The 25,827-nt window shown below is 42.4% G+C and overlaps 1 protein-coding gene across 1 annotated transcript in view; it reads left to right on the forward strand.

Annotated features, from left to right (window-relative positions):
- The first annotated feature begins 12,696 nt into the window (after positions 1–12,696).
- MAT1A (methionine adenosyltransferase 1A) overlaps positions 12,697–25,827 on the forward strand; it is a 47,301-nt gene continuing 34,170 nt past the window's right edge. The window contains exons 1-4 of the mRNA XM_077259362.1: positions 12,697–12,935; positions 22,179–22,256; positions 24,843–24,965; positions 25,060–25,172. Of these exons, the coding sequence (XP_077115477.1) occupies positions 12,842–12,935; positions 22,179–22,256; positions 24,843–24,965; positions 25,060–25,172 (408 nt within the window). The 5' untranslated portion in view covers positions 12,697–12,841. The remainder of the gene's footprint in view (positions 12,936–22,178; positions 22,257–24,842; positions 24,966–25,059; positions 25,173–25,827) is intronic.

The raw sequence follows: 25,827 nt of genomic DNA on the forward strand, positions 1-25,827 counted from the left end.
ATCTGGGGCTCCACGCAAAATCCCACCCCGTGGGGTCAGAATGATCACAAGAACGGTGAGCAAAAATCCCAGAACCACGCGGGGGGACCTAGTGAATGAACTGCAGAGAGCTGGGACCAATGTAACAAGGCCTACCATAAGTAACACACTACGCCACCATGGACTCAGATTCTGCAGTGCCAGACGTGTCCCACTGCTTAAGCCAGTACATGTCCGGGCCCGTCTGAAGTTTGCTAGAGAGCATTTGGATGATCCAGAGGAGTTTTGGGAGAATGTCCTATGGTCTGATGAAACCAAACTGGAACTGTTTGGTAGAAACACAACTTGTCGTGTTTGGAGGAAAAAGAATACTGAGTTGCATCCATCAAACACCATACCTACTGTAAAGCATGGTGGTGGAAACATCATGCTTTGGGGCTGTTTCTCTGCAAAGGGGCCAGGATGACTGATCCGGGTACATGAAAGAATGAATGGGGCCATGTATCGTGAGATTTTGAGTGCAAACCTCCTTCCATCAGCAAGGGCATTGAAGATGAAACGTGGCTGGGTCTTTCAAAATGACAATGATCCAAAGCACACCGCCAGGGCAACGAAGGAGTGGCTTCGTAAGAAGCATTTCAAGGTCCTGGAGTGGCCTAGCCAGTCTCCAGATCTCAACCCTATAGAAAACCTTTGGAGGGAGTTGAAAGTCCGTGTTGCCAAGCGAAAAGCCAAAAACATCACTGCTCTAGAGGAGATCTGCATGGAGGAATGGGCCAACATACCAACAACAGTGTGTGGCAACCTTGTGAAGACTTACAGAAAACGTTTGACCTCTGTCATTGCCAACAAAGGATGTATTACAAAGTATTGAGATTAAATTTTGTTTCTGACCAAATACTTATTTTCCACCATAATATGCAAATAAAATGATAAAAAAACAGACAATGTGATTTTCTGGATTTTTTTTTCTCAGTTTGTCTCCCATAGTTGAGGTCTACCTATGATGTAAATTACAGACGCCTCTCATCTTTTTAAGTGGTGGAACTTGCACTATTGCTGACTGACTAAATACTTTTTTGCCCCACTGTATGTTATTTAACCATGTTTTGTAACGTTCAAGTGTCCTCACCTCCCATAAAGGGAAGCTTGTTCAAGTATACTTATTGTTATTGCACTCAACCAAACTGTATGTCTTTTTGCTAAACTTGTATTGTTGTTTTCTTCCCAGTCCCGGAGTACTGTGTTTAACCAGGGGGGAGTGCAGTGCCCCAGAGTCCTGGTCGTTGCAGTACTGTGGCCCCGCCACTATGGGGAGCTATGGTGCGTCCGATGGCACTGAAGGAGTTCATCTGATCAGGTATCACAGACACCAATACATTTCACAGCCGGGCCTCCGGGGGGAGCTAAGGGTGCTATTCATTAGGCCACTCCCCACCATAGTGGGTAAACTGGGGGTCAGGCAGGAAGTTAGATCAGAAAGCTGACTGGGTTGGAACCAGGCAACACCTTGTGGCAGAGGGTGTTGTAGGGGAAGATACAGTAGCGTCTCTGTCAGGGGTGGGATCCTGACAGAGGCTTGGCAACAAGACCGAACGTAACGGGACCGTGCCTGCTCCGGGTAGCGGCGGTGCCCAAGAAAGGATTAGAAGAGAGATAGATTGTGCTGAGTGAGAAACAGGATCACGCAAAGGAGAAATACCAGTAGGAGTCGTGCTGTAAGACCGGAGCAACATCCTGCTGAGGCGCACTACCGGTGGCCGGAACGCCGAGGGAGTAGAACAACATTCAGCTTCAAGCAATACTCCAAACAGCGGCAGGACAGTCAGTCTCAGGCGGGCTGTCTAACTCAAATCACCTATGAAGTCTTGGGAGGCAATTGTGGGAGAGGGGCGTCTCTAGGGTCCCGGAAGAACTCCAGGCCTACCCGTCAAACGGGTGCCGTTCCTACCCGAACCTCAGGGAGGGACGGAGGATTAGCAGAACATCATCTAGTCGAGTTGTGAGGGAACATCAGAAACAGACACAGCAGTTGCGGGGTACTTTCCGTAAGCACAGCAGGGAAGGACTACAACACATAGCGCTAGGGGGAAGGCACAGATTTCCTCCTGTGAAGAGAACTCTGGAAGTGTCATTGGACCGGCCGGACTTGCGCAGCCTGGTGAGCCGTATTCTGGATTGAGGACCCAGAGATCTTCAGTAAAGAGGTAAAGAGACTGCAACCTGGTGTCCTCATTATTTATCGCGACCTGCACCCCACAACTGCACCGTTACAACACCACTTATTGCACCGGACATCCCCCACTGACAGACAGGGCCACGGACCAGGTCTAGCCACCGTGACAACCCCAGGACTGAGATCCCAGAGGCCCGGCTCCGGGTACCCCTCGGCCCTGCGGCGGTGTGGGGGCGCTTCATATATTTGTGCAGTCAAGAAGAGATCAATAATGGAACATGATTTCTTTGCGGCTTTTAGTCCTCCAGAATAGCAGGTGCCAAGATTATACTTCCAGAACGCTTCTTTCTCAGGAGGCGTCTTTTGATGTCTCCTCCTCTAGCTGATTTCCGTACCTTTTCTATACCCAGCACTTTAAGGGAGGCAGTTCGACGTTCAAGGTAAAGCTGGTTTCAGACTTGCTTTGCTGTGCACTGTGGATGGCAATGTACTTCCTCCTTGCTTCCTCCGTGAAGCTCCGCTCAGGCTCCGCCTACTGCAGGCTGCGTCCTGCGCTTCCCTGTGTACCTATCTTTAACATTGGGTACGCAGGGACATGCGTTGCATGCGTATCCGTCCGCATGCGGCGATTTGAGGTGTGTTGTGCCCGCACGGAAACGCAAAATTTTCCCTGCGTACCCAATGTTAAAGATAGGTACGCAGGGAAACTCAGGACGCAGCCGGCAGTAGGAGAAGCCTGAGCAGAGCTTCACGGAGGAAGCAAGGAGGAAGTACATTGCCATCCGCAGCGCACAGCACTGCAAGTCTGAAACCAGCCTAATAAAATGTCTGGATGCATGTGGCACTGTGCGATGAGAGCTGAAAGAGGAGATTATGTCAGTCAAACTCCTGGATATACGAACCTTTAACTTTCTAGTGGTGCAACCCACATGCATAACATAGCATTCCAGATAGCTTATTTACAGCTCTGACAAAAATTAAGAGACCACTGCAAACTTTTTAGTTTGTCTGATTTTTCTCTGTATAGGTATATTTTTTAGTAAAATGTAAATTGTTCTTTTATTCTATAAACTACTGACAACATGTCATGGTTGTCTAATGGTTAGACGGAGACCTGGAGAGGCGTACATGCCACAGTGTCTTGCACCCATTGTGAAATTTGGTGGAGGATCGGTGATGATCTGGGGATGCTAAATCAAGGCTGGAATTGGGCAGGTTATTCTTTTCGAAGGACGTATGAATCAAGCCGCATACAAGGTTATCATGGAAAAACAGTTGATTCCTTCTGCTCAGGCAATGTTCCCCAACTCTGAGGACTGTTTTTTCCAGCAGGACAATGCGCCATGCCACATAGCTAGGTTAATCAAGGTATGGATGAAGGACCACCACATCAAATTTCTGTCACGGCCAGCCCAATCTCCAGACCTGAACCCCGTTGAAAACCTCTGGAATGTAATCAAGAGGAAGATGGATAGTCACAAGCCATCAAACAAAAAAGAACTGCTTACATTAATGTACCAGGAGTGGCATAAGGTCACCCAAAAGCAATGTGAAAGACTGGTGGAAAGCATGCCAAGACGCATGACAGCTGTGATTTAAAATCATGGTTATTCCACAAAATATTGATTTCTCAACTCTTTCTGAGTTAAAACATTAGTATTGTTGTTTCTAAATCATCATGAACTTGTTGTTTTTTTTGCATTATTTGAGGTCTGCAAGCAATGTATTTTTTTGTTATTTTGACCATTTCTCATTTTCATTAAATAAATACAAAATGTATTGCTTGGAACTTCGGAGACATGTTGTTAGTAGTTTATAGAATAAAAGAACAATTTACATTTTACTCAAAAATATACCTATAAAGAGAAAAATCAGACAAACTGAAAATTTTGCAGTGGTCTAGAGCTGTATACACCACATTTTGTGTGCTCTAGTTAATATACAGTATTCCTTTACAGTAAACCACTGTGAGCAATCATTTTTGGCAAAAGTGCATGATTTCATGCAATGTTGGCAAGTTCTGCAGCCAGTAACACTGCACGTAAAAAAACAGGTCCTATGTGATGTTTTGGAATTGAAAAAACTCAGGGATAAAATGTTACCCAAGGTAACTGGTCTCTTAGCTACAACTAGACAGACTGATTCCAATATATTAGAAAGAATGTAATCTTTATGCAGCATAGGAATGTTTAAGGACAATAGCTTTGATTTGATTGAACTGAGGGCTAAATTGTAAAGATAAAACCAATTTATTCCCCATATTGATTTCTGGATTTTGTTTGTATGTAATTAAATTTTGACGTTTTCCAGATGTAATATTGCTAGCTCTATTTAAGACCAAGTGGGGCATCCAACTTTCCCCAATTTCTTGTTAGAATGTTCAAGTTCAACAGTAAGATTACTATCATCACTGCAATTCCATTTAATTTGTGTGAATTCGCCTACTGGTATTGATTTCATAGTGTGCCTCGGATGGCTACTGTTGGCATGTAAGATTGTGTTACCTGACAATGGTTTGAAAAAGGTAGAAGTGGAAATCAATTTATCACAAATTCCTTCTAGTTGTAGGTCTAAAAATGAAATAGAAGATGGACTAGTAACATAGGTAAACAAGAGATTATGTAACGCTGTGCACTGCCCCTCTCCCCGGCAGGGAAGCCATCTCACTCACTGCCGCAGCCCTCATCCCGCACCTCCTCCTCGGCTCCTGCCCATTGTGCACGGAAGGTGCGCATACCCCGGGGCACTGAGCTTAGGGCGCGGGTGCTCCCTCATTCTTAAAGGAGCCACGCGCGCCGATTAGCGAAAGAGGGTGAGTGCTTTGCATCCATGGACCCCTCTGCACTGAAGAAAAATATTGTCAAAGTAAAAATAATTGTGTACCATGAGGAATGGAATTGAGTTACCTGAACAATATACAAACACAAGTCACTTGAATAAGCACTGTATCTTGACAGATGAAATTCCATAGCTTTGATAGCAATATCATGGGGAATCAAAGTATATAAAGCAACAAGCTTGCAACTTAACCAGGAAAGATCCTCTAACCAAATAGCATTAGCAAACTTCTAATATATCTTTGGAGTTTTTAAGAAATTCTGGTGTTCTCTGGGATAATGGTTGAAGAAGGGAATCTAGCCAATCACTGTGGTGCTCTGTAATTGATCCTATACTGAAGACTATCGGTCTCATTGGGGGAGGCATAACTGTTTTATGAACTTTGGGAAGATCATGCAGAGTAGATAAGAGTAGAATGATCCACTACCAAATAATCTTGTTGCCACCTAGTGAGGACCCCTAAAGAAAATCCATCATCAATAATTCTCAATGTGTCCTTTTGAAATTTAGGGGTCGGATTATGCGTTGTTTGTAAGTTGATGTATCGTAACATGGACATGATCTGTGATTCATACATATCCAAATCCATGAACACAACTAGTCCTCCCTTGTCTGACATTTTGATGACAATTTAAGACAGTTGTTTTAGTTCATGTACTTCAGAGTATTGTGCTGCAGTTAAATTATAGAGGCGTTTTGTACATTTGGTTGAAATATCAGGGTTTTTTAGTACTCATTAAATTGCATTCTGGAACCTGTCCATGCAGTCTGACCTAGCTTGGATGAGATAAAAACAAAAAAACTCTATTTTCTAATTGAAGAGAATGTCCGACAGTTCTCTCTCTGGAAAAATTGTCATATTGTAGATCCTGGAGACACATTAATGATTTTTGCTCATTAAAACTTAAACAACAAAATTCATTTTTATTAGGGTATGCTGCACCAGCCTGAAAGAGCACGCAGTACCAGGCTGTTAGGGCATGCTGCACCAAGTTGTTATTGCACTCTACATCAGGCTGTTAGAGCACACTACATCAGGCTGTTACGGCACTGTGCATCTGTAACAAGGTGGCTCGGGGTGGTAGTCGTGGGTGAGTCTATTAAGCAAACAGTCAGTGAACACCCCGGCACCTTGCACATGGAGAGATGGGTACTCACTGTATCTGCTGGAATTCTGGTCCCATGAAACACCACAGATTCACAGCTATTTTCCAACAGTAGAACTTTAATGACGGTGAAAAGAGAGAAGATAACAGCTCCTGAACTGTCCCTATCCAGATACTCTACTTCAGCAGCTCCCGTCCGGTTCAGGGGAGCAAACAGTCCTTTATGGGGCATTCGCACAGTCCTAATGCCCGTTTCCGGTGCCCAGTAGTCCTTTTGGCAGCACTTCCTCCCCTCCAGGGGTATGTAATGCTCCCATAGCTGGAGCAAATCCTGCCACGGGCAAGCCTGCCCGGGCCCTGCTCCAGAAGCAGGAAATTGTTGCTTCTTCCAGGCTGCTAACCCAGCCCCTTTTTGTTAACCTTTCTGTCCCTGAACTAGACATGTTCAATACAGTGCAATATAATACAAAGACATGAAATCAGATAAACATCACACAGTACACATACAGCAATAAAACAGTAGTTCATATTAGTAATACATTGGTGCATAGCCAAACTATCAGAGCATCGCATGGGGGACACGTGCCCGACATAAAGGAGAGAGGGATCAACTGAGGGTCCCTGCCACCTCCTTGCACACCAGGCTATTAGAGCACTCTACATCAGGCTGTTGGAGCGCGCTGCACCAAGCTTTTAGGGCTGGCTCCATCAGATTGTTATGACACTCTACACCAGGCTGTTATGGCACTTTACACCAGGTTGCTATGGCACTCTACACCAGATTGTTATGGCACTCTACACCAGGCTTTTATGGCATCTACACCAGGCTGTTGTGGCACTCTACACCAGATTATTATGGCACGCTACTCCAGGCTGTTATGGCACTCTACACCAGGCTGTTATGGCACTCTACACCAGGCTATTATGGCACTCTACACCAGGCTGTTATGGCACTCTACACCAGATTGTTATGGCAATCTACACCAGGCTGTTATGGCACTCTACACCAGATTGTTATGGCAATCTACACCAGGCTGTTATGGCACTCTACACCAGATTGTTATGGCAATCTACACCAGGCTGCTATAGCACTCTACACCAGGCTGTTATAGCACTCTACACCAGGCTGTTATAGCACTCTACACCAGGCTGTTAAGGCACTGTGCACCAGGCTGTTAGGTCACGCTGAACCAGGCTGTCATGAAAAAACCCATGCAGCGCAGGCTTGGACTGACCCACAGGGTAACAGGGGAATCCCCCGGTGGGCCCTCAACCCCACTATATGGGCATTTTTTGGTATAATTCAATTGATTCACTCTGTTCATAAAAAGCAGAATCTCATTAATTAACCAAACTATCCAGTTTATTATTATATAGAGATATAGGTAAATTTGTGAGTGAGGGTAGTGTAATATTTGTATGCAAGTGAAAAGCGGGCCCCCACAGTCACTCTTACTGGTGGGCCCTTGTCATCCCAGTCAGACACTGATGCAGCGTGTAAGGTCACGTTCACACTAACCACTGAAAAGGCAAAAACATAGAGAAACATAATGATTAAATTCCCTACAGTAAATAAATAAGTAGCATAGTGCATGAAAATAATATACGGTACTTAGTTTACATGTTTTTTGCTAATAAAATGCAAGAGCCATCCCATCACTCCACGTTGACCAGGCTGTTAGGGCACGCTGCATCAGACCATTAGAGCTTGCTCCATCAGGCTGTTATGGCACACCAGATTATAATGTCACTGTTCACCAGGATGTTAGAATAAACCGTACCAGGCTGTATGGGCACTCTACACAAGACTGTTAGGTTGCTGTTCACCAGGTTGTTAGGGTACACTGCACCAGGCTGTCTTGGCACTCTACACCAGGTTGTTATGGCACCAGGCTGTTATGGTGCTCTACACCAGGCTGTTATGGCACTCTACACCAGATTATTATGACACTGTGCAGCAGGCTGTTAGGGCACGCTAAATCAGGCTGTTATGGCACTCTGCACCAAGTTATTTAGGCACTATGTAAGAGTCTGTTACGTATTGCTGCACTAGGCTTTTATGGCACGCTGCACCAGCCTGTTTTTCCACTGTACACCAGGCTGTTATGACACTGTGCACTATGCTGTTTTGGCACTGTGCACTAGGCTGTTATGGCACTGTACACCAGGCTGTTATGACACTGTGCACTACGCTGTTTTGGCACTGTGCACTAGGCTGTTATGGCACTGTACACCAGGCTGTTATGGCACTGTACACCAGGCTGTTATGGCACTGTACACCAGACTGTTATGGCACTGTGCACTAGGCTGTTTTGGCACTGTACACCAGGCTGTTATGGCACTGTACACCAGGCTGTTATGGCACTGTACACCAGGCTGTTATGGCACTGTGCACTAGGCTGTTATGGCACTGTGCACTAGGCTGTTATGGCACTGTACACCAGGCTGTTATGGCACTGTGCACTAGGCTGTTATGGCACTGTGCACTAGGCTGTTATGGCACTGTACACCAGGCTGTTATGGCACTGTGCACTAGGCTGTTATGGCACTGTGCACTAGGCTGTTATGGCACTGTACACCAGGCTGTTATGGCACTGTACACCAGGCTGTTATGGCACTGTACACCAGGCTGTTATGGCACTGTGCACTAGGCTGTTATGGTACTGTACACCAGGCTGTTATGGCACTGTGCACTAGGCTGTTATGGCACTGTACACCAGGCTGTTATGGCACTGTGCACTAGGCTGTTATGGCACTGTGCACTAGGCTGTTATGGCACTGTACACCAGGCTGTTATGGCACTGTGCACTAGGCTGTTATGGCACTGTGCACTAGGCTGTTATGGCACTGTACACCAGGCTGTTATGGCACTGTACACCAGGCTGTTATGGCACTGTACACCAGGCTGTTATGGCACTGTGCACTAGGCTGTTATGGTACTGTACACCAGGCTGTTATGGCACTGTGCACTAGGCTGTTATGGCACTGTACACCAGGCTGTTATGGCACTGTGCACTAGGCTGTTATGGCACTGTGCACTAGGCTGTTATGGCACTGTACACCAGGCTGTTATGGCACTGTGCACTAGGCTGTTATGGCACTGTGCACTAGGCTGTTATGGCACTGTACACCAGGCTGTTATGACACTGTGCACTAGGCTGTTTTGGCACTGTACACCAGGCTGTTATGGCACTGTGCACTAGGCTGTTATGGCACTGTACACTAGGCTGTTATGACACTGTGCACTAGGCTGTTTTGGCACTGTACACCAGGCTGTTATGGCACTGTGCACTAGGCTGTTATGGCACTGTACACCAGGCTGTTATGGCACTGTGCACTAGGCTGTTATGGCACTGTACACCAGGCTGTTATGGCACTGTGCACTAGGCTGTTATGGCACTGTGCACTAGGCTGTTATGGCACTGTACACTATGCTGTTATGACACTGTGCACTAGGCTGTTTTGGCACTGTGCACTAGGCTGTTATGGCACTGTGCACTAGGCTGTTATGACACTGTGCACTAGGCTGTTTTGGCACTGTGCACTAGGCTGTTATGGCACTGTGCACTAGGCTGTTATGGCACTGTACACCAGGCTGTTATGGCACTGTACACTAGGCTGTTATGGCACTGTACACCAGGCTGTTATGGCACTGTGCACTAGGCTGTTATGGCACTGTGCACTAGGCTGTTAGGGAATGCTGCACCCAGCTGTTATGTCACTCTATACCAGGCAAGAATAAAATGCCTCTGCAATCCGTGCATGATCTCGTGTTTATGCAAGCCAGATCACGTGTTGCGCCAGACAATCACAGCCATGCCACATCCTAAGAGCTTGTTGAATGGCTGCGCTGCAGCCTTTCGACAAACTTTTTATTTGGCAACGAACCCGAACAGTAAAAAGTCTGAGTTCGGCACTGGAAACTAGGTGTCCAGTGCAAACCCTAAAGTTTACAGTTTGGGTTCGCTCATCCCTACTCACCATTAATGGCAAAGATATTTTATTGGTTAAAGACAATGAACATTTTTGGGAAAGTTTTAATTCTGATTGGCCAAAATATTGATGTTTTGTGACTCTATATAAATCCAGCATAGTATAATTTTGCAGCTAAAGTCCCTTGTATCTGTGTATTACCTCTAAGTGATTCTGACAGCTGACACTCGGCACTAAGTGCCAGGAGCGGTCCCGCTCCACTCACGGCATTTTAACCCCCTGAATACTGCAATTGAACACGATCTCAGCATTTTGGGAGGCGGCAGAGCCTCTGCCTTTGAATCGGTGAACCCGTGGCGTGACGCAGGGTCTCAATCATTGCCATGGTGACCGAAAACATCATCAGAGCTAGGAAAGTTGCTTGTTCACAAGCAGTGCATTATCAGCAACTTTCTCTGTCAGTGCAAAACTGACAGTTTGCATAGTATACTGCATGCCCATACTATACAAGCGATCAGTCTGCAAAAAAATGATAGCCCCATAGTGGGACAAACAGAAAAAGTTAAAAGAAAGTTATTTTTTTAAATAATTGTAAAAATGTAAAAAAAAAAATCAAATAATTATCAAAAAATCTAAATATATTGTATCTATGTAAATAAATAATGGAATGAAAAAAAGATAAACAATAAAAGTACACATATTTTGTATCGCCATGTCCGCAATGACCCTACTGATAAAACTGTACAACTACTGTAGTTAACCCCTTTAGTGAACACCATAAAAAAAGGCAAAAAACAATCTTCTATCATCATAACATCAAACAAAAGTGTAATAAAAATATTTGACACTGTTTGATACATTTTTAAGCCATTACATTCTTTGTCTTTCAGAAGATATCCACTATTTTTCATATTTCAATGCCTTATATTTATTTCATTTCCTTTACTTGCCCTTATCTTATAATTAACCAAAACATTTCTAGATGATAGCTATTATAAGTGAATGGATCAGTCTGTGAAGGACTGAGTTTGACTTGAATTTCCTTATCTTTACGGTTCTATGTGAATTCCCACATTTTAAGATTCAATTCGCAATTTAAAAAAAAAAGTTGCTGAGTCCCCTTTTACACACTAATGAAGCATCAGAGTGAGAGCTAGTGGTGTTTTGCAGCTATAACATCACATTTCAGTTTATCAAGCAGGTTACAATAGTTTATACAGTGGTCGTCACTGGTCAGTGTACCGCTAGGTCATCAGAGATCAGTGGTTCCAGTGGAGTACAGTCAGGCCCAGGACTGGTAGTATGTACAACAGAGCTGGATTCCATTTCCAGATTCAGTAAGCTGATATTTAAAGGGACTGTCCACTGTTTGGACAACCCCTTATCAATTTATGTATTTCCTGTTGTAAATTGAAAACAGTCTACATTTACCTGTGGAGCCGTTCCAGCAGTGTCGGCTCTGGGTGTTGCATGGTGTTGTTATGTCACATGAGCTCTGCAGCTAATCAGTGGCCGCTAATGGACTGCTTCTCTCTAACTTCCTTTTGAGATAATTGACATCAAGAAAAAGTGAGAGAGCAGCAGCTCTTCTTCTGGATGTCAGCTTTGTCCAAAGGAAGTGAAAGTGGTAATGAGGATTAAAGAGTCACAGTTTGCCTTTCCAACAATTGTTAGCTAATCACTCATTTCTTTTATCTACTTACAGGACAAGCTGCCAGGTGTACAGGCATATCAGATTTTGATTGATGTAAACCATAACTCCACCATAACAACTTTATTTAAACATAGAGATATGTTAGCAGAGCCTTTGAACAAGCACACGACTCAGGAAAATGAGAGCTGTGATTAGAAGAACTTTTTGGGAAACTGGTGATGGTGTGGGCTAGAGTAGGGGGGCTGGTGATATTGTTAGACTGATCAGGAGCTGAAAAGGAGTTGGAGGGAATGGGACAGCTTGAGAGGTAGCTGGTTGGTTAGGAGTTAGTGCCTCAGCCTAGAATATAACTACTGCCCATACTCTCCCAGGCTCTGGTGATCATTCTCCTGTTCAGCGAGCTGTACACTATGAAAGATAAAAGCTCTCATATAAGAAGAAAGACAGCATATTGCAAACGTGAGGATTTTTATGCTGTCTAACTAAAACAATTTAATAACATGATAATACCCCTTTAAGAACAGCTTTACCAGAATTAAAATATAAGGCATGTGGTAAATATGAGGACTCTAGGTAAATTTTTGTGTAAAGTCAAGTAACAGATTCCCTTTAAGCCTAGATAAGAACACATTTTCCAAAATATTACCTGTATATCTTACCTGTATATTCAATTATTTACCTCATAATCATTATGCTAGGACATATTATAATCCCACCATAACGAAGGAATTATGTAAGATGTAAAATAGGTGGAAATCTATAATATATAATATCAATGACGCTCATTTGATAAAATATTTATGTGATCTCTTTTACGTCTGATATTGAGCTGCTATATAAACAATCAGGTACACGTTGGGACTTCTTGCCAGGCAAATGTTTTTTTCTTTTCTTTTTAATATGTTCATTGAAAAACTGTTACTTCCCATATATAGGAGAACCTGCCTGACTGACAGCTGAGCTGAACAGTGATATGTGATAGGCGGGCTCAGTCTTAAATACACACAGTCAAGTTACTGAGCTACTAGCAGTAACAAGATCTTGCAGCCTCGCGGAGTTAAAAAAAAGCCCCCTCAGCTGTCAGGTCTACACAAGTACTCCCTAAACTGATTTTTTTTTTAATCGTCCTCAGACGTCTTAAATTAAAGCCTGACCATGAATGGACCAGTAGATGGTTTAGGTGACCAACCTGTGGAAGATATTGCAGCATTTATGTTCACGTCAGAGTCGGTGGGAGAAGGACATCCCGGTGAGTACAATAGGTTATGTAACAGGGTCAACTAAATAAATATATGCATAAATAAAAGCTAATAAAGAAGGCAAATTTCTATAATAGGAAAAAAGCACATAGTGAGAGAAAAAAATCTATCTAAAGCTTGGGTGGTGGTGGGTATCATAACAATTAGACTGGGTAAAGACTTAGATAAAGTTGTCTGTGCTGGCTGCTGTAAGCTGATGTGGTTTACTATGAAATGATGAATTATGGTTGGTCTCAATTTGAGAATGCCTAATCTGATTGCCTATTGACTCTTCTAACCACTGTATACATGCATTCTCATGAGTGAATTACTGAACTTGCCCCGAAGTCTTCATGTGTACAGAAATGCCCATTATATCTACAACATATGCATTTTCAAAGCCGTAATTAACTATGACACTTCAGGCATTGGCTCAATGCCCAATTATGTCTTCTTTAAACTGCAATGAACGGCATGTGGAATTCCTAGGAGCCATTCACTCATGACACTGATACATTCAAAGAGAGCAGAGACAGGGACTATTCATGTGCTTCATCACACAGTCATCTGGAAGTTAAAAGTACAGTATTTGGTGTGCGGAATAGGATTATTATCACTACAGAGCCGTGTCATTAACAGGGTGATATACAGTATTTTACAGTACTACTTCGAGATATACCATATGAAGAGTTTTATTGCAACCTATTCAGAACTAGCATGAAGCAACACTAGCTGCTGGGTGGGGACATATGAAGCGCCATCTTCATTCAATAATTTAGTATAGTGACAAATATAAGACTGTAAAGTTGTGACATGGCTGAATGCTTTCTAATACACTCGTCAACATTGAAATTGGAACACCAAGAAGAAAGGGTTGTGAAATTATGGAAGTCACAAGAGGGAAATATACAGTATACTAATGATCTGCAAAGCATGAAAAAAAAATGAAACAACATTTTTAAAACTTCTCGATTTATTTAGTATCGAGTCTGAGCACCACGTATAGAAATCCCCAGACTTACACATCCTGGCTGAATCAATGAGATTATTAACCCCTTTTCGACATCAGGCGTACATTTAAGCCAATGTCGGACTCCCTCCCTTTGATGTGGGCTCCTGCGGTGAGCCCACATCTTTCCCGGTACATGTCAGCTGTTTTGAACAACTGACATGTGCCCGGAATAGCCGCGGGTGGAATCACGATCCACCAGCGGCAATTGCTGTAAAGTAAAGTGGCGCTCATAGCAAGTGAGTCATTCTGCTATATAGAGACGATCTGATCATCGCCCCTATATAGCAGAGCCGATTGAGTTATGGCTGCTTCTAGTCTCCCATGGAGACTATTGAAGCATGCCAAAAGTAAAAAAAAAATGTTTATAAAAATATAAAAAAAATAAAAAATATATAAAAGTTCAAATCACCCCCCTTTCGCACCATTCAAAATAAAACAATATAAAAAAATCAAACCTACATATATTTGGCATCGCCGCATTCAGAATAGCCAGATCTATCAATTAACATAAAGGATTAACCTGATCGCTAAACGGCGTAGTGAAAAAAAAAGTCAGAGCTCCAGAATTACATTTTTTTCGTTGCCGCGACATTGCATTAAAATGGTAAAAAATGGTGATCAAAACAATGTATCTGCATCAAAATGGTATCATTAAAAACGACAACTTGGCATGCAGAAAATAAGCTCTCACGCAGCCCGAGATCACGAAAACTGGAGATGATACGGGTATCAGAAAATGGTCAATTTTTTTTTTACAAAGTTTGGAATTTTTTTCACAACAGATAAAAAAGAACCTAGACATGTTTGGTATATATAAACTCGTAATGACCTGGAGAATCATAATGGCAGGTCAGTTTTAGCATTTAGTGAACCGAGTAAAAAAGCCAAGCAAAAAAAAACAGTGTGTGATTGCACTTTTTTGCAATTTCACCAGACTTGGAATTTTTTTCCCATTTTCTAGTACATGACATGGCAAAATCAATGGTGACGTTCAAAAGTACAACTCATCCCGCAAAAAGCAAGCACTCACATGGCCTTGTTGATGGTAAAATAAAAAATAAGGCTCTGGGAGAAAGGGGAGCGAAAAACCAAAGCACAAAACCGAAAAAAGCTCCAGGGGTTAATGGGTTAATGGTTGTCTGAGGAATGTTCTGCCACGCTGAATGTATTTGGGCAAACAAATCATCAAGATCCTCTGCTGTCAGCTGCCTTTGCAATTGCCAACCAATGACATGCCAGATGTGATTGATGGGAGACAAGTCTGGAGATGCTGCAGGCGATGGTAGCCTTGCAGGCTTGTCACAGTAACACAAACAGCATGTGACCTGTTGGTATTGTGTTGACAAATGTCTTCTGAGACACATTGGTGAAATGGTTGAACTACTGTTTCCAGCACCAAATGAATTTGATGCCAAGCTGAAAGTGCAACTGAAATGAAGTTCAGAAAGGTCCGCCTACAGTATGTGTCACTCCACCATAATCCTGTGAGCAGGATAGATGTGATGTTCCATCATGATGTCCTCTTCATAGCGTTGCCACATGGTTTCGTCATATGAAAATGCCGCTTAATAATCCATTCTGTTCTACCAGTGGAATTTGAAATCACAAAACAAGCTTAATGTGACAAGTAGAGTCTACACAAACCATCAGAAGGTGTTTGCAGGGCTTTGGGCTATGAGCACAGACATCCAGCTGCAGGTGCTCTATTCGTCTTGAATACAATGCTATCTGGAGATTCGTCTGAAGACCACTTGGGCAATGCTATGAAGAGACCTTTATGAGAAGGTCACACCAGTGTTTCTCCTGAGATTACGATGTGGGGGTGACATTATGTACAATAGCCGGTCCCTGCTAATCTTCATTCCAGGCACACTGACAGCTCAGAGTTACAGTGAGTTGGTGGTGGAAACAGTGGTGCGGCCATTTCTCCAAAGTGTCCCAAGAGCTGTTTTTCAACACGACAATAAAAGGAATTTGAATCTTGTACATTCCTTTGTCAAATGTAAGCTAGATGTTTCTCATGCTACTTACTGTAAGAAGCCTATGTGGTCTAAACGTGCTATTATGTCCAACATCATCTGTGGACTTGTCTCTCATTGTCTGAGATCACAGTATTGCTGTATATAGCAAAAAGGACAGTCTAATATGACCACCAGTCCGAAGCTGTCATTCACAAGAGTACTGACGTGACAGGCACAGGTTTTTTCAGCAGACACCATCATAGTAACCCATCGGCACCCCACAATGGCATCACAGGAGTGCTGATGGGTGCGTAGAATGATGTGCCCCCTGCCAGCTCGCTGTAAATCCTACTGTCAGAGATTGACAGCGACATGCACGCACAGCTGCTTCAGGTAGATGATAGCTGAAAATCACAGCTATCATCTGCTAGAGCTCACATCAACATCAGGAAGCCACAATAGGATGTAACTGTATGCCTAATTGTGGCAAGGGGTTAAAGTTGTACCCTTATAACCTATGCTCTTAATGTAGTTCAAAAGATAATGACAATGATAACACTTTGTCAAATGCTTCTATAGTGCTTATTTTAAATTACGGTAGAACCTTCCTTAGGCTCTGTTCACACGTCCATTTATTTTTCCCATTTGTCTCTTTTATTTAGAACAGATAAAAGGAATTTTCATCTTGTACATTCCTGTGCCAAATGGAAGCAGAGGGGACCCATTGATTTATATAGGGTCATCTGCTTTCCAGTTGTTGTTTATCTTTATAATGGAAGAAAAAATCCTGGATGCAGAAGATTTTTTTAACATTCTGAAAAGTAACAAATGGGCCCCTTCTTTCCATTGACGCAGAAATGCACAGGATGCAAATTCAATTTATTTGCTTAATTTGTCTGTTCTAAACCGAAGAGACAAATGGAAAAAAAAATGGACTTGTGAACAGAGCCTTAGCTAAAGCATAGAGCTAGGTCTACTTGTCAAAAACTCCATGGATGTAAACAATGGCTCTCTTTCCCCAAGTGAGTACACTGGTTGTCAAGTCGATATAATTTTGTTTAAAAAAATGGTTCAGAGTCGTTTAAATAAAAAATGATAATAATAAAACATATATATATATATATATATATATATATATACACGTTTCCTTACCTATTCCCCAAAGCACCCTTTCTTTCTCTCTAAAGGGAACTTTATTTTATTAGTTGAAATCCATGGTGTTTGCATGTATGGGAGTCCAGTAGGTGTTCCTACTCAGTGATGGACAGTCTTCCCTCTATGACTAAGCATGCGGATAGCGGTCAGTCACTAGTAGGACCGCCCACTGGACTCCTATACATGCAGTCACCAGGTATTTCAATGAATAAAATACAAGTTATACTGAAAGTTTTCCAACAAAATTCTATTCCATGTATCCTTCTATATACCACGCTGTCTAAAGGGACAGATTTGCTTTAACTGTTCTCCCCTAGTCCTTACATTCTGGTTACATTGTGACACATGAAAAATGGGAGAAAAAGTCCCTTCAGCCAATCACTGGCTGTAACATTGACCTGTCTCAGCCATTTACAGTGCCTCGAGGCCAGGAAGCTAAGAGCAGCAGGGAACAGTCAGAAAGGGAGCTGCAGGAAGGATTTAGAGTCATTTTATTTCTTTTTAAATCAGACTAGTCTTTATAGTAAATACATTTTAGTAGCTGATAACCCCTTAAAGCAAGGGTGGGGAACCTCAGTCCCTATGGCCGTTTACGGCCCATGATGACCTTTTCTCTGGCCCACGAGCAGATTCCTGGGGACCTCAGTGCTTGAGCTGGCAGCCGTGTTTTGATGGCTACTGGCCTTCTAATTTCTTCTTTCATTGCACACATTTCTGTACGCATGTTCTCACAGAGCAAGATTACGTCCTGACACCAGTGCCAGCAACAGAACATACTTTGTGGGTAGAGTTAGAGTAAAATTTGAACGACCCTCGAAGGATGGCTTAAATATCATAAATTGCACTTGACAGAAAGATGGCTCCTCACCCCTGCCTTAAAGGGTCCTATCATGTATCTGGTTTCCTAACAATCCAAAGAAGTAACCATACATTTGGCTGCTCGTGGATTCATAGAAATAAAAACTGATTCCTTTAAACATTACATAAAGGGTTTCATTGATCAAAACAAACAGACACAAAAATGGAAGAATGCAGTGCCATCAGTTTATTTCATTTCTACCATGTGCAATAACGACTGGGGCTTCTGCAGTAAATGAAGGTTGCCTTACTGGCCCCGACACTCACAGACAATTATAGTAAGTCGTACTGTGCGTAAGACAACAATATTATGTGCTATGTATGGTTACCGAAATGGACTCTGTGCCCTGGAAAGTATATTTTTTGGCTTGGACTGCCTTCTACTACTGTACACAAAGGTCTTGCATGTTGGGTTCCTGTCAAAAAATGTAAACTATCTGAAATCTGCATCAAAAAGCAAATACAGAGTGCAGGAATCAGCATCGAGAGTGAAGGCCGTACAGTATGTGAAATACGCACAAGTGCGCACTTTTCCCTCTCTTTCTTGTTACTTATTAGAAGGCAATTCCCTCATATTTGTGCTTCTAAATCACATAGAGCAAGTCCGGCCTAATGTATAGTATGTGGGATGTGGAGCTGTGGAGATTTTTTTTATCTCAAAATAATTATGAAAATGAAACATCTGGAAGCAAAATAAAAAGTTGTTATACAGAATTTAAAAAAATCACTAGAGAGTAGAATGTCAACGTAATCCTGCCCATATCATTGCTCAATATTTGTACTGTTAGCAGCCAGTATGCATTTTACCACTTTTCTATACTTCGGATAAAAGTGATGATTTAGTTATGAATGGGATTAATACACATCCAGTTATTTTGTGTTTAATAGGCGAAATCAATGTACATCACTCCCATCTTTTCCATCTGGCCCAGACCGACATGACAACTTCTCCAGCCACAACTCATCTGCAAAGTTTACAACAAAAACACATTTCACTTCTCATATTGCCCTCAGGCCTAAAGTGTCTCACAGAATACACAACATAGAGTGGTGGCTAGTGTTGAGCGATACCGTCCGATACTTGAAAGTATCGGTATCGGAAAGTATCGGCCGATACCGGCAAAGTATCGGATCCAATCCGATACCGATACCCGATACCAATACAAGTCAATGGGACTCAAGTATCGGACGGTATTCCTGATGGTTCCCAGGGTCTGAAGGAGAGGAAACTCTCCTTCAGGCCCTGGGAACCATATTAATGTGTAAAAGAGAGAATTATTAAATGGTCGCGTCGCCGTGACGTCACGGGAGGCTGGACACGCGCGCATTTTAAAATGCGCATTTACCAATCACAAGCCAGAACGTAATTTTAAAATCCTGAAGGACCTAAAATTACGTCACGGCTTGCTGTGATTGGTCGCGTCGCGGCCACATGGGTGGCACGCGACCAATCACAAGCCGGGACTTCACGTAAGGAAGGAAAAGCGCGAATTTTAAGCAAACAACGCTGCCGGTTCCCTCGCTGAGGTCCAGGCTGCGTCGGAGAGGTGAGTATAGCAATATTTTTTAATTTTAATTCTCTCTTTTACACATTTTTACATTAATGTTGTTTCGATACCGATACCCGATACCACAAAAGTATCGGATCTCGGTATCGGAATTCCGATACCCGCAAGTATCGGCCGATACCCGATACTTGCGGTATCGGAATGCTCAACACTAGTGGTGGCGCATAATGGCAATGGTACATAGGATACAAAGGGGTTGTTTGGGACTGACTTATTGAAGGCCGATCCTTAGGATAAATCACCAGTATCACCTATTAGCTGAAAACTGCTTATCAGCGACCAGAACTGAACAATGCACATTGTAGAGCACAGCAGCCCAGTATATTGCTCAGTGGCCTCTATGGAGTACTGTACTTTATCTCCCATTCACAGTATTCAAATGATCAGAGGTGGTGCTGAATTTCCAACCCCATTCACCTCATACTGAAGACATGTCCTATAGATAGGAAGAAGAAAAGGGAACATGGCGCTACAGTAGTGCAAGGTGATCAAGTGGGATCCTACCCCATACGCAAGCGCCATGGTGAAAAGCACTTGACATTCTTTTTCAGATTACAAGGTACAGCTGTACTGTTTATTGTTAGGCAACCCAAAAACATGACTTTTCAGTCACGTTGTATCTCCTTGTAGTGAGTGATAGCATTACTGATCTATGGATAGACATCAAAATATCAGTCCCTGGTCCCCCCAGTAACTATGCAACTTCTTTTTCGAGATTTGTTTCACTTTCACATTAACCCATTGATGATGGGACAATTTTTCATTTTTGCACTTGTTACCACCCCATCTTTCAAGAACCTTAACTTTTCTATTTTTCCATTATTCTCATAGACACATGAAGTTTTAATTTTGAAAGATTCATTTTACCATATAATGTACTGGAAAACAGGAAAAAAAATGGAGTGGAGTGAAATGAAGAATTAAATGCTACGCTTTTCTGATTCCATATTTTTGAGGTTTTTGTTTCTATGATGTATGTGCGATAAAAATTACCTGTCAGGCTATGTGCCCACGTTGCGTTTTTTAAGCATTTTTTCCACGTTTTTCCTCTCAGAAAACGCTTAAAAAACACTTACAAAATGCATCCTATTATTTTTAATGGAATTCCGCATTGTTGTGTCCATGCTGCGTTTTTTTCCGCAGCAGAAACGCATCGCAGAAAAAAACACAGCATGTTCATTAATTTTGCAGAATTGTGGCGATTTTTCCACTATAAAAACGCATGACAAATGTGCGATAAAAAGGCTGAAAAAGGCAGGAAAAAACGCTAGAAAAACGCTAGCAGATTTCCTGCAAGGGAGTCCGGTTTTGATGAGGAAAATACTGCTTATATTCTACTACCTGGGCACATAGCCTCAATGTGATTTCCCAGGTCAGTTATGAAAGATGGGCAGTATAGTTTTGTTTTTTGTTTAAGTAGTGAAATAAAATTTCCAAGCTTCTAAAAAAAATAATAATTTGGAATGTGTCGCCATATTCTCAGATATATTTAACTAGAAAAATGTGCCGTCACTTGACTCTTCTCCAGAACAAGAGTGTTTAGTGTGTAGTATGAACTGTGTGTTGAGTAGTTGGCATCGGAGGTTTTGTAAAATGAGATGGGTTTAAAAATAGATCTAGTTCTCCATCTCTTTCATAGAAACTTTCCATGTGTTAGAACCTGGCAATAGTTTCTGGTTCTCTAGGGTAAAAAGACACCTGAATCAACTTTTTGCTGCACTAATCTCTCGTATCACAATAGGAGATAAGAACATATTCATTAGGGATCGTACAGATGAACGTATTAAATATCCGTGTTCTGTCCGTTAGCACTATGGGTACTATACAAACAGCAAATGGACCAATGCAAATCAATGCGATAGTTCTCATAATGTTTTTACATGTGCACTACTTTGATAAGTATTTTGGAACAGACATGACCATTATTAGTGAATGGGTACACAACAAATATAATGGACCCGGGGTCAAACATGCACACTTAAACATTATACATTCTTAATAGGAGTGTGAGAGATCAGCCAAGTACAACTGTTAGGCTCACCAGGTGAGACGAATCCTCTAAGCCTCAGGTCTTGGTGGGCACGCAGACCCCAGGCATTGGTGTAGCAGGCAGGAAGGCATGGATGGAGCGAGGACTTGGAACCTGGAGATCACAGCAGGACAGGTGCAGAGGGATGCAGGCAAGTTTGAAGCAACAGAGGCAGCAGGTACGCCGGGTCGGTCAGAAGGAAGATGAAGACCAGGAGCTGATAGTGGAGAGAAGCAAACAAAGAGAACACAGGACCTAGTGGGCCCCAAATAGTGGGCAGATCATGTCATGGATCATGTCATCCCCAACTTGAAGCAGAGCCATGGGCAGCAACCCTAGAGAAAGGGGATGAAGTCCTGCCAAGCTGAGGCAGATGGGTAACAGCAGCTCGACTATCTCCAGTGGGCTGATTAAGAATACAGGGAGCAAAGGAGCACATGCTCAACCTTGATTAGTTCAGTGGGATCTCAGTGGTTGGACCCCCAGTGATCATATAGACGATTACTTCCAAACTTGATAAAAAACCCTTCAAGTCTATAGGAGTATGACAGTCATCTGTGACTCTTTTTGTATGATATCAAAACAGTGTAATCAATGGGATCTAGCCCACAAAGAGTGTTCCATTGGAATCAGATTATTTAAAGGCTCACTATAACATTCTTTTCTTGCAGACAAAATCTGTGATCAGATAAGTGATGCTGTCCTAGATGCTCATTTACAACAAGATCCAGATGCCAAGGTTGCATGTGGTAAGGACACAGATTCACAATCTTAGCTGTATGATAACAGGTCAGTTATGAACTCTTCGAAGTGATTAGCTTCAGGGAACTTTTAGTACAGATTTATTCTTGTATGTATGGAAGGACTGGAACAAATTCAAGCAAATAGGAAACAAATGTGAAATAGCAATATTACACATGGGATGATTCGTTTTATTTATTATATTTGAAAATGTATGTTTTGTGTGATCTATATATAGGGACATTTTCTAGGGACCTCCCCAAACAGGAACTTAAAGGGTTTTCCTGAACCAGTGATGTACCTAGTTTAGTTCAATAACAACATGCTTTAAATGACTTAACCATCTTGCCTCTTGTAATGACAAGTGTCTCAAGTCCCAACTCTGTGATCTAGATCTGAGAATCCAACAGCGCTAAAACTGACTCCCATTCTGGCAGACTCATGTTGTTCTTGTGTAGGGGTATGACACAGGCTGTCATATACCTCTCCCTCTCTAAACAGTGTTTATACCAAGTGTATGATATTATTGTATTTTTGTGACTGCATTAATATGTGAATCTGCACAGAGTTTCATAGGCACTCTGTACACTCTGTACTCTGTAAATGTAATGAATTGTGTATAATGTATAATATTATTCATGCATAGTGTATAGGAAAAGTCTAGGGTTAAGTTTAGAATATATATATATCATAGCTTAGGACTTAGGGAATAAGTTAGAAAGTGGGAAGATTTACCGTAGTTGGGGGCACATTAGATATAGGAAGTTCAGTGCATACTGTTTGAAGGTAGTGACTGAAGTTAAATAATTGAAAGATGAAGTTTGCCCAGTAACTAACCGCTGGGGGAAACAGAGAAAAGAGACAGGTGTGATTGGTCCAGCCCAAAGTGAGAGGGGTTTGGACAAGAAAAAGGCAAAAAGGCAACATCTTCCTGGTTTAGTCAATGAGTGAGTAGAGTTTGTTGGTGATAGTTGCTAGGGCAAGTTCAAGGTGCAGTGGGCTGAAGCACATTGTGGGTGAAGACATTCAGGCAGTTTGAGGTTACACAAAACTCCCTAAGAATATTCCTGCAATGTCTGGAGCCTAAGGCTTGAGTTGGGGACTATGGAGAGCACCAATAACCCTTCCGTACAGTGGAAGATAGCTGGGGAACCGTGGGAGGGAAACGTCATGGATCTTGGGCATACTGCAGAGCCAGGTTGGGAAACCATGGGGATCAAGCGCAGGGATAGTCCGTGCTGAACATGAGAACAGGAGTGAGGTGTTCTGTGTGGAGAAAGCAAGTGATGGAGGGTGCTGTGCCCAATACTGTGTGTTAAAGATGGCTGTATTTGAACTGTTCAATAAAGATGAACTTATTATTTAAAAGAACTGGGTGTCCCCTATTGAATGTGTGGCTGTTCCAGGATCCAGGATCTTGGAAACAGCTGAGGCTTGTGGCCAAAACATGAGTGTACTGCACTGCACTCACAGCATATGGTAACTGGGACACCATTTATTTGTGGTGTGCCAGGGTGTGGGAGAACAACAGGCCCTTGCCCATGACTACCTTCCTATGCTCCTTACACTTGTATGACCTTGACGACCATGTATCTGAATGGCTTCCATGCAATACCACATGGTAGTCATTCAGCTGCTACTACAGGAGAAATTCCTGGATACTTGTGGCTTTTTCTAACAAAGTGAACTATTTGTGGAGGGTGTTAGCAGCATGCCCCTATGCAGTTAGCTGATTGCTGTGCCAGTTGTCTTCTGAAAGTGGATATGTCATCAGATACAGATAATCTACCAATTGTAATGATCCAGTTCAGGTTTTGGGTCCTGTCTGCCCTTTTCCAGGGCTGATCAAGTCAAGGGTTAACTTTGCTCTGCCTCATTCTGGGTTCAGGTTTGCTACTTAGCTCCGCTGCATCCTGCAGGCAGTGACAGTTATATTTTATGCCTATGGCGTGAGTATCTGACTCTGGTAGTATCCTGATTAGTCCTGCTGCGCTTTCTGACCTTGCCTGTGTCTATTCCTCCTTCTCTGCCCATCCTATCTTAGTATTTCCTGATTGCTTTTGGATTTCCCGGTGTTTGACTCGGCTTTGACTCTGACTTGACTTTGCCTCTGATCCCTGGCACTTCTGCCTTTTGTCTGGTATTGACCCTTTGGCTCTCCACTGACTCTGTGCTTGTTTTTTCCCTTTGTACTGCGTGACGGTCTAGGTTTTGACTCGGCTTGTTTGACTATTCTGCTGCCACCTGGTGGTAGATTCGCTGCAGCACTACAGGTCTGCCCTGACAGACTTGTTACTATCCTTCCACTCTATTGCCATCTAGTGGAAGTTGCAGTTACCTACATAGCTGCAGCATAACGCCAATGCCTTAGTAGCCCCTATGCTAAGTTGTACTGTACATGCACATGACTTCACATTAAGCTTTTTTGTCTAAAATAACAGGTGGATGGAGTAAGACATTCTGTGCATGCCTTCTGTCATCCTAAATGTATGAATGATGCCAGCTGATTCAATGGTTTTGTTATACCAAAGACAATGAAAGGTATAACATACAACAATGAAGGGTTTAATTAAAGACAAGCGTTTATATTCCAGAAACAGTTTGTAAAACTGGCATGGTCCTGCTTTGTGGGGAAATAACATCCCGAGCGGTTGTGGATTACCAGAAGGTGGTTCGTGACACCATCAAGTACATAGGTTATGATGATTCCGAAAAAGGTGGGTTCATGTTTCAAAGTTTATTTAGCTGAAATTAACTATTACTAACCATATCTAATTTGTTCCTCACTGTATAGTTCTGTTCTTGATGCAGGTTTTGACTACAAGACCTGCAATGTTCTTGTAGCTCTGGAACAACAATCTCCTGATATTGCACAAGGTGTTCATTTAGACCGAAAAGAGGAAGATGTTGGAGCTGGTGATCAGGTAAGTGTGCTACAAGGGGGTAAATTCTATGTAATAGAAAGACTATTTTGTATATAAAACCCTTCCCGCATCTTGATTTACTGTAAAAGTGCATCAAAAGTTTTAGGTATTTATAGCGATTATCTCTGTGTGACTGCAGGTTGGCGAATGCTTAAGTGTGCATTATGCACAATGTCAGGATTCCCCTCTATTGCCACATAAAGTGGACAGTTGTATGAACATCAGTTTGCAATTTTTGTACTGTCAGACACATGACAACTAGATTACCATTTTCCAATGTGACCGCTAGAACGATCTGGCAAATAGAAGGGAATCAACAGAGAAGAATTGTCTCCGATTCACTCAATAGATCATTGAGCGAAATGGATCAGAAACTAGTCAGCACTTGACTACAATTATAAAAATCATTTACTGGTTTTCAGGTGATCACCCCCTCTATACAGAGTAATCCTCACTGTACACAATATGCACTGTCAACATACCCCTTTACAGAGGAACTTTACCTGCACTTTTAATCAAAACTATGTATTTTCTCCAATTGTTTGGACATACTCAGTTTAACTAAAAATAAAATCAAGTGAAAGGTTCTCTTTAAAGGGAACCTGTCAGCAGTTTTGGCCGATATAAAATACGGCCATTACAATTCAGGCTTATA

The sequence above is a fragment of the Ranitomeya variabilis genome, chromosome 4, assembly GCF_051348905.1.
Source record: "Ranitomeya variabilis isolate aRanVar5 chromosome 4, aRanVar5.hap1, whole genome shotgun sequence".
NCBI lineage: Eukaryota > Metazoa > Chordata > Amphibia > Anura > Dendrobatidae > Ranitomeya > Ranitomeya variabilis.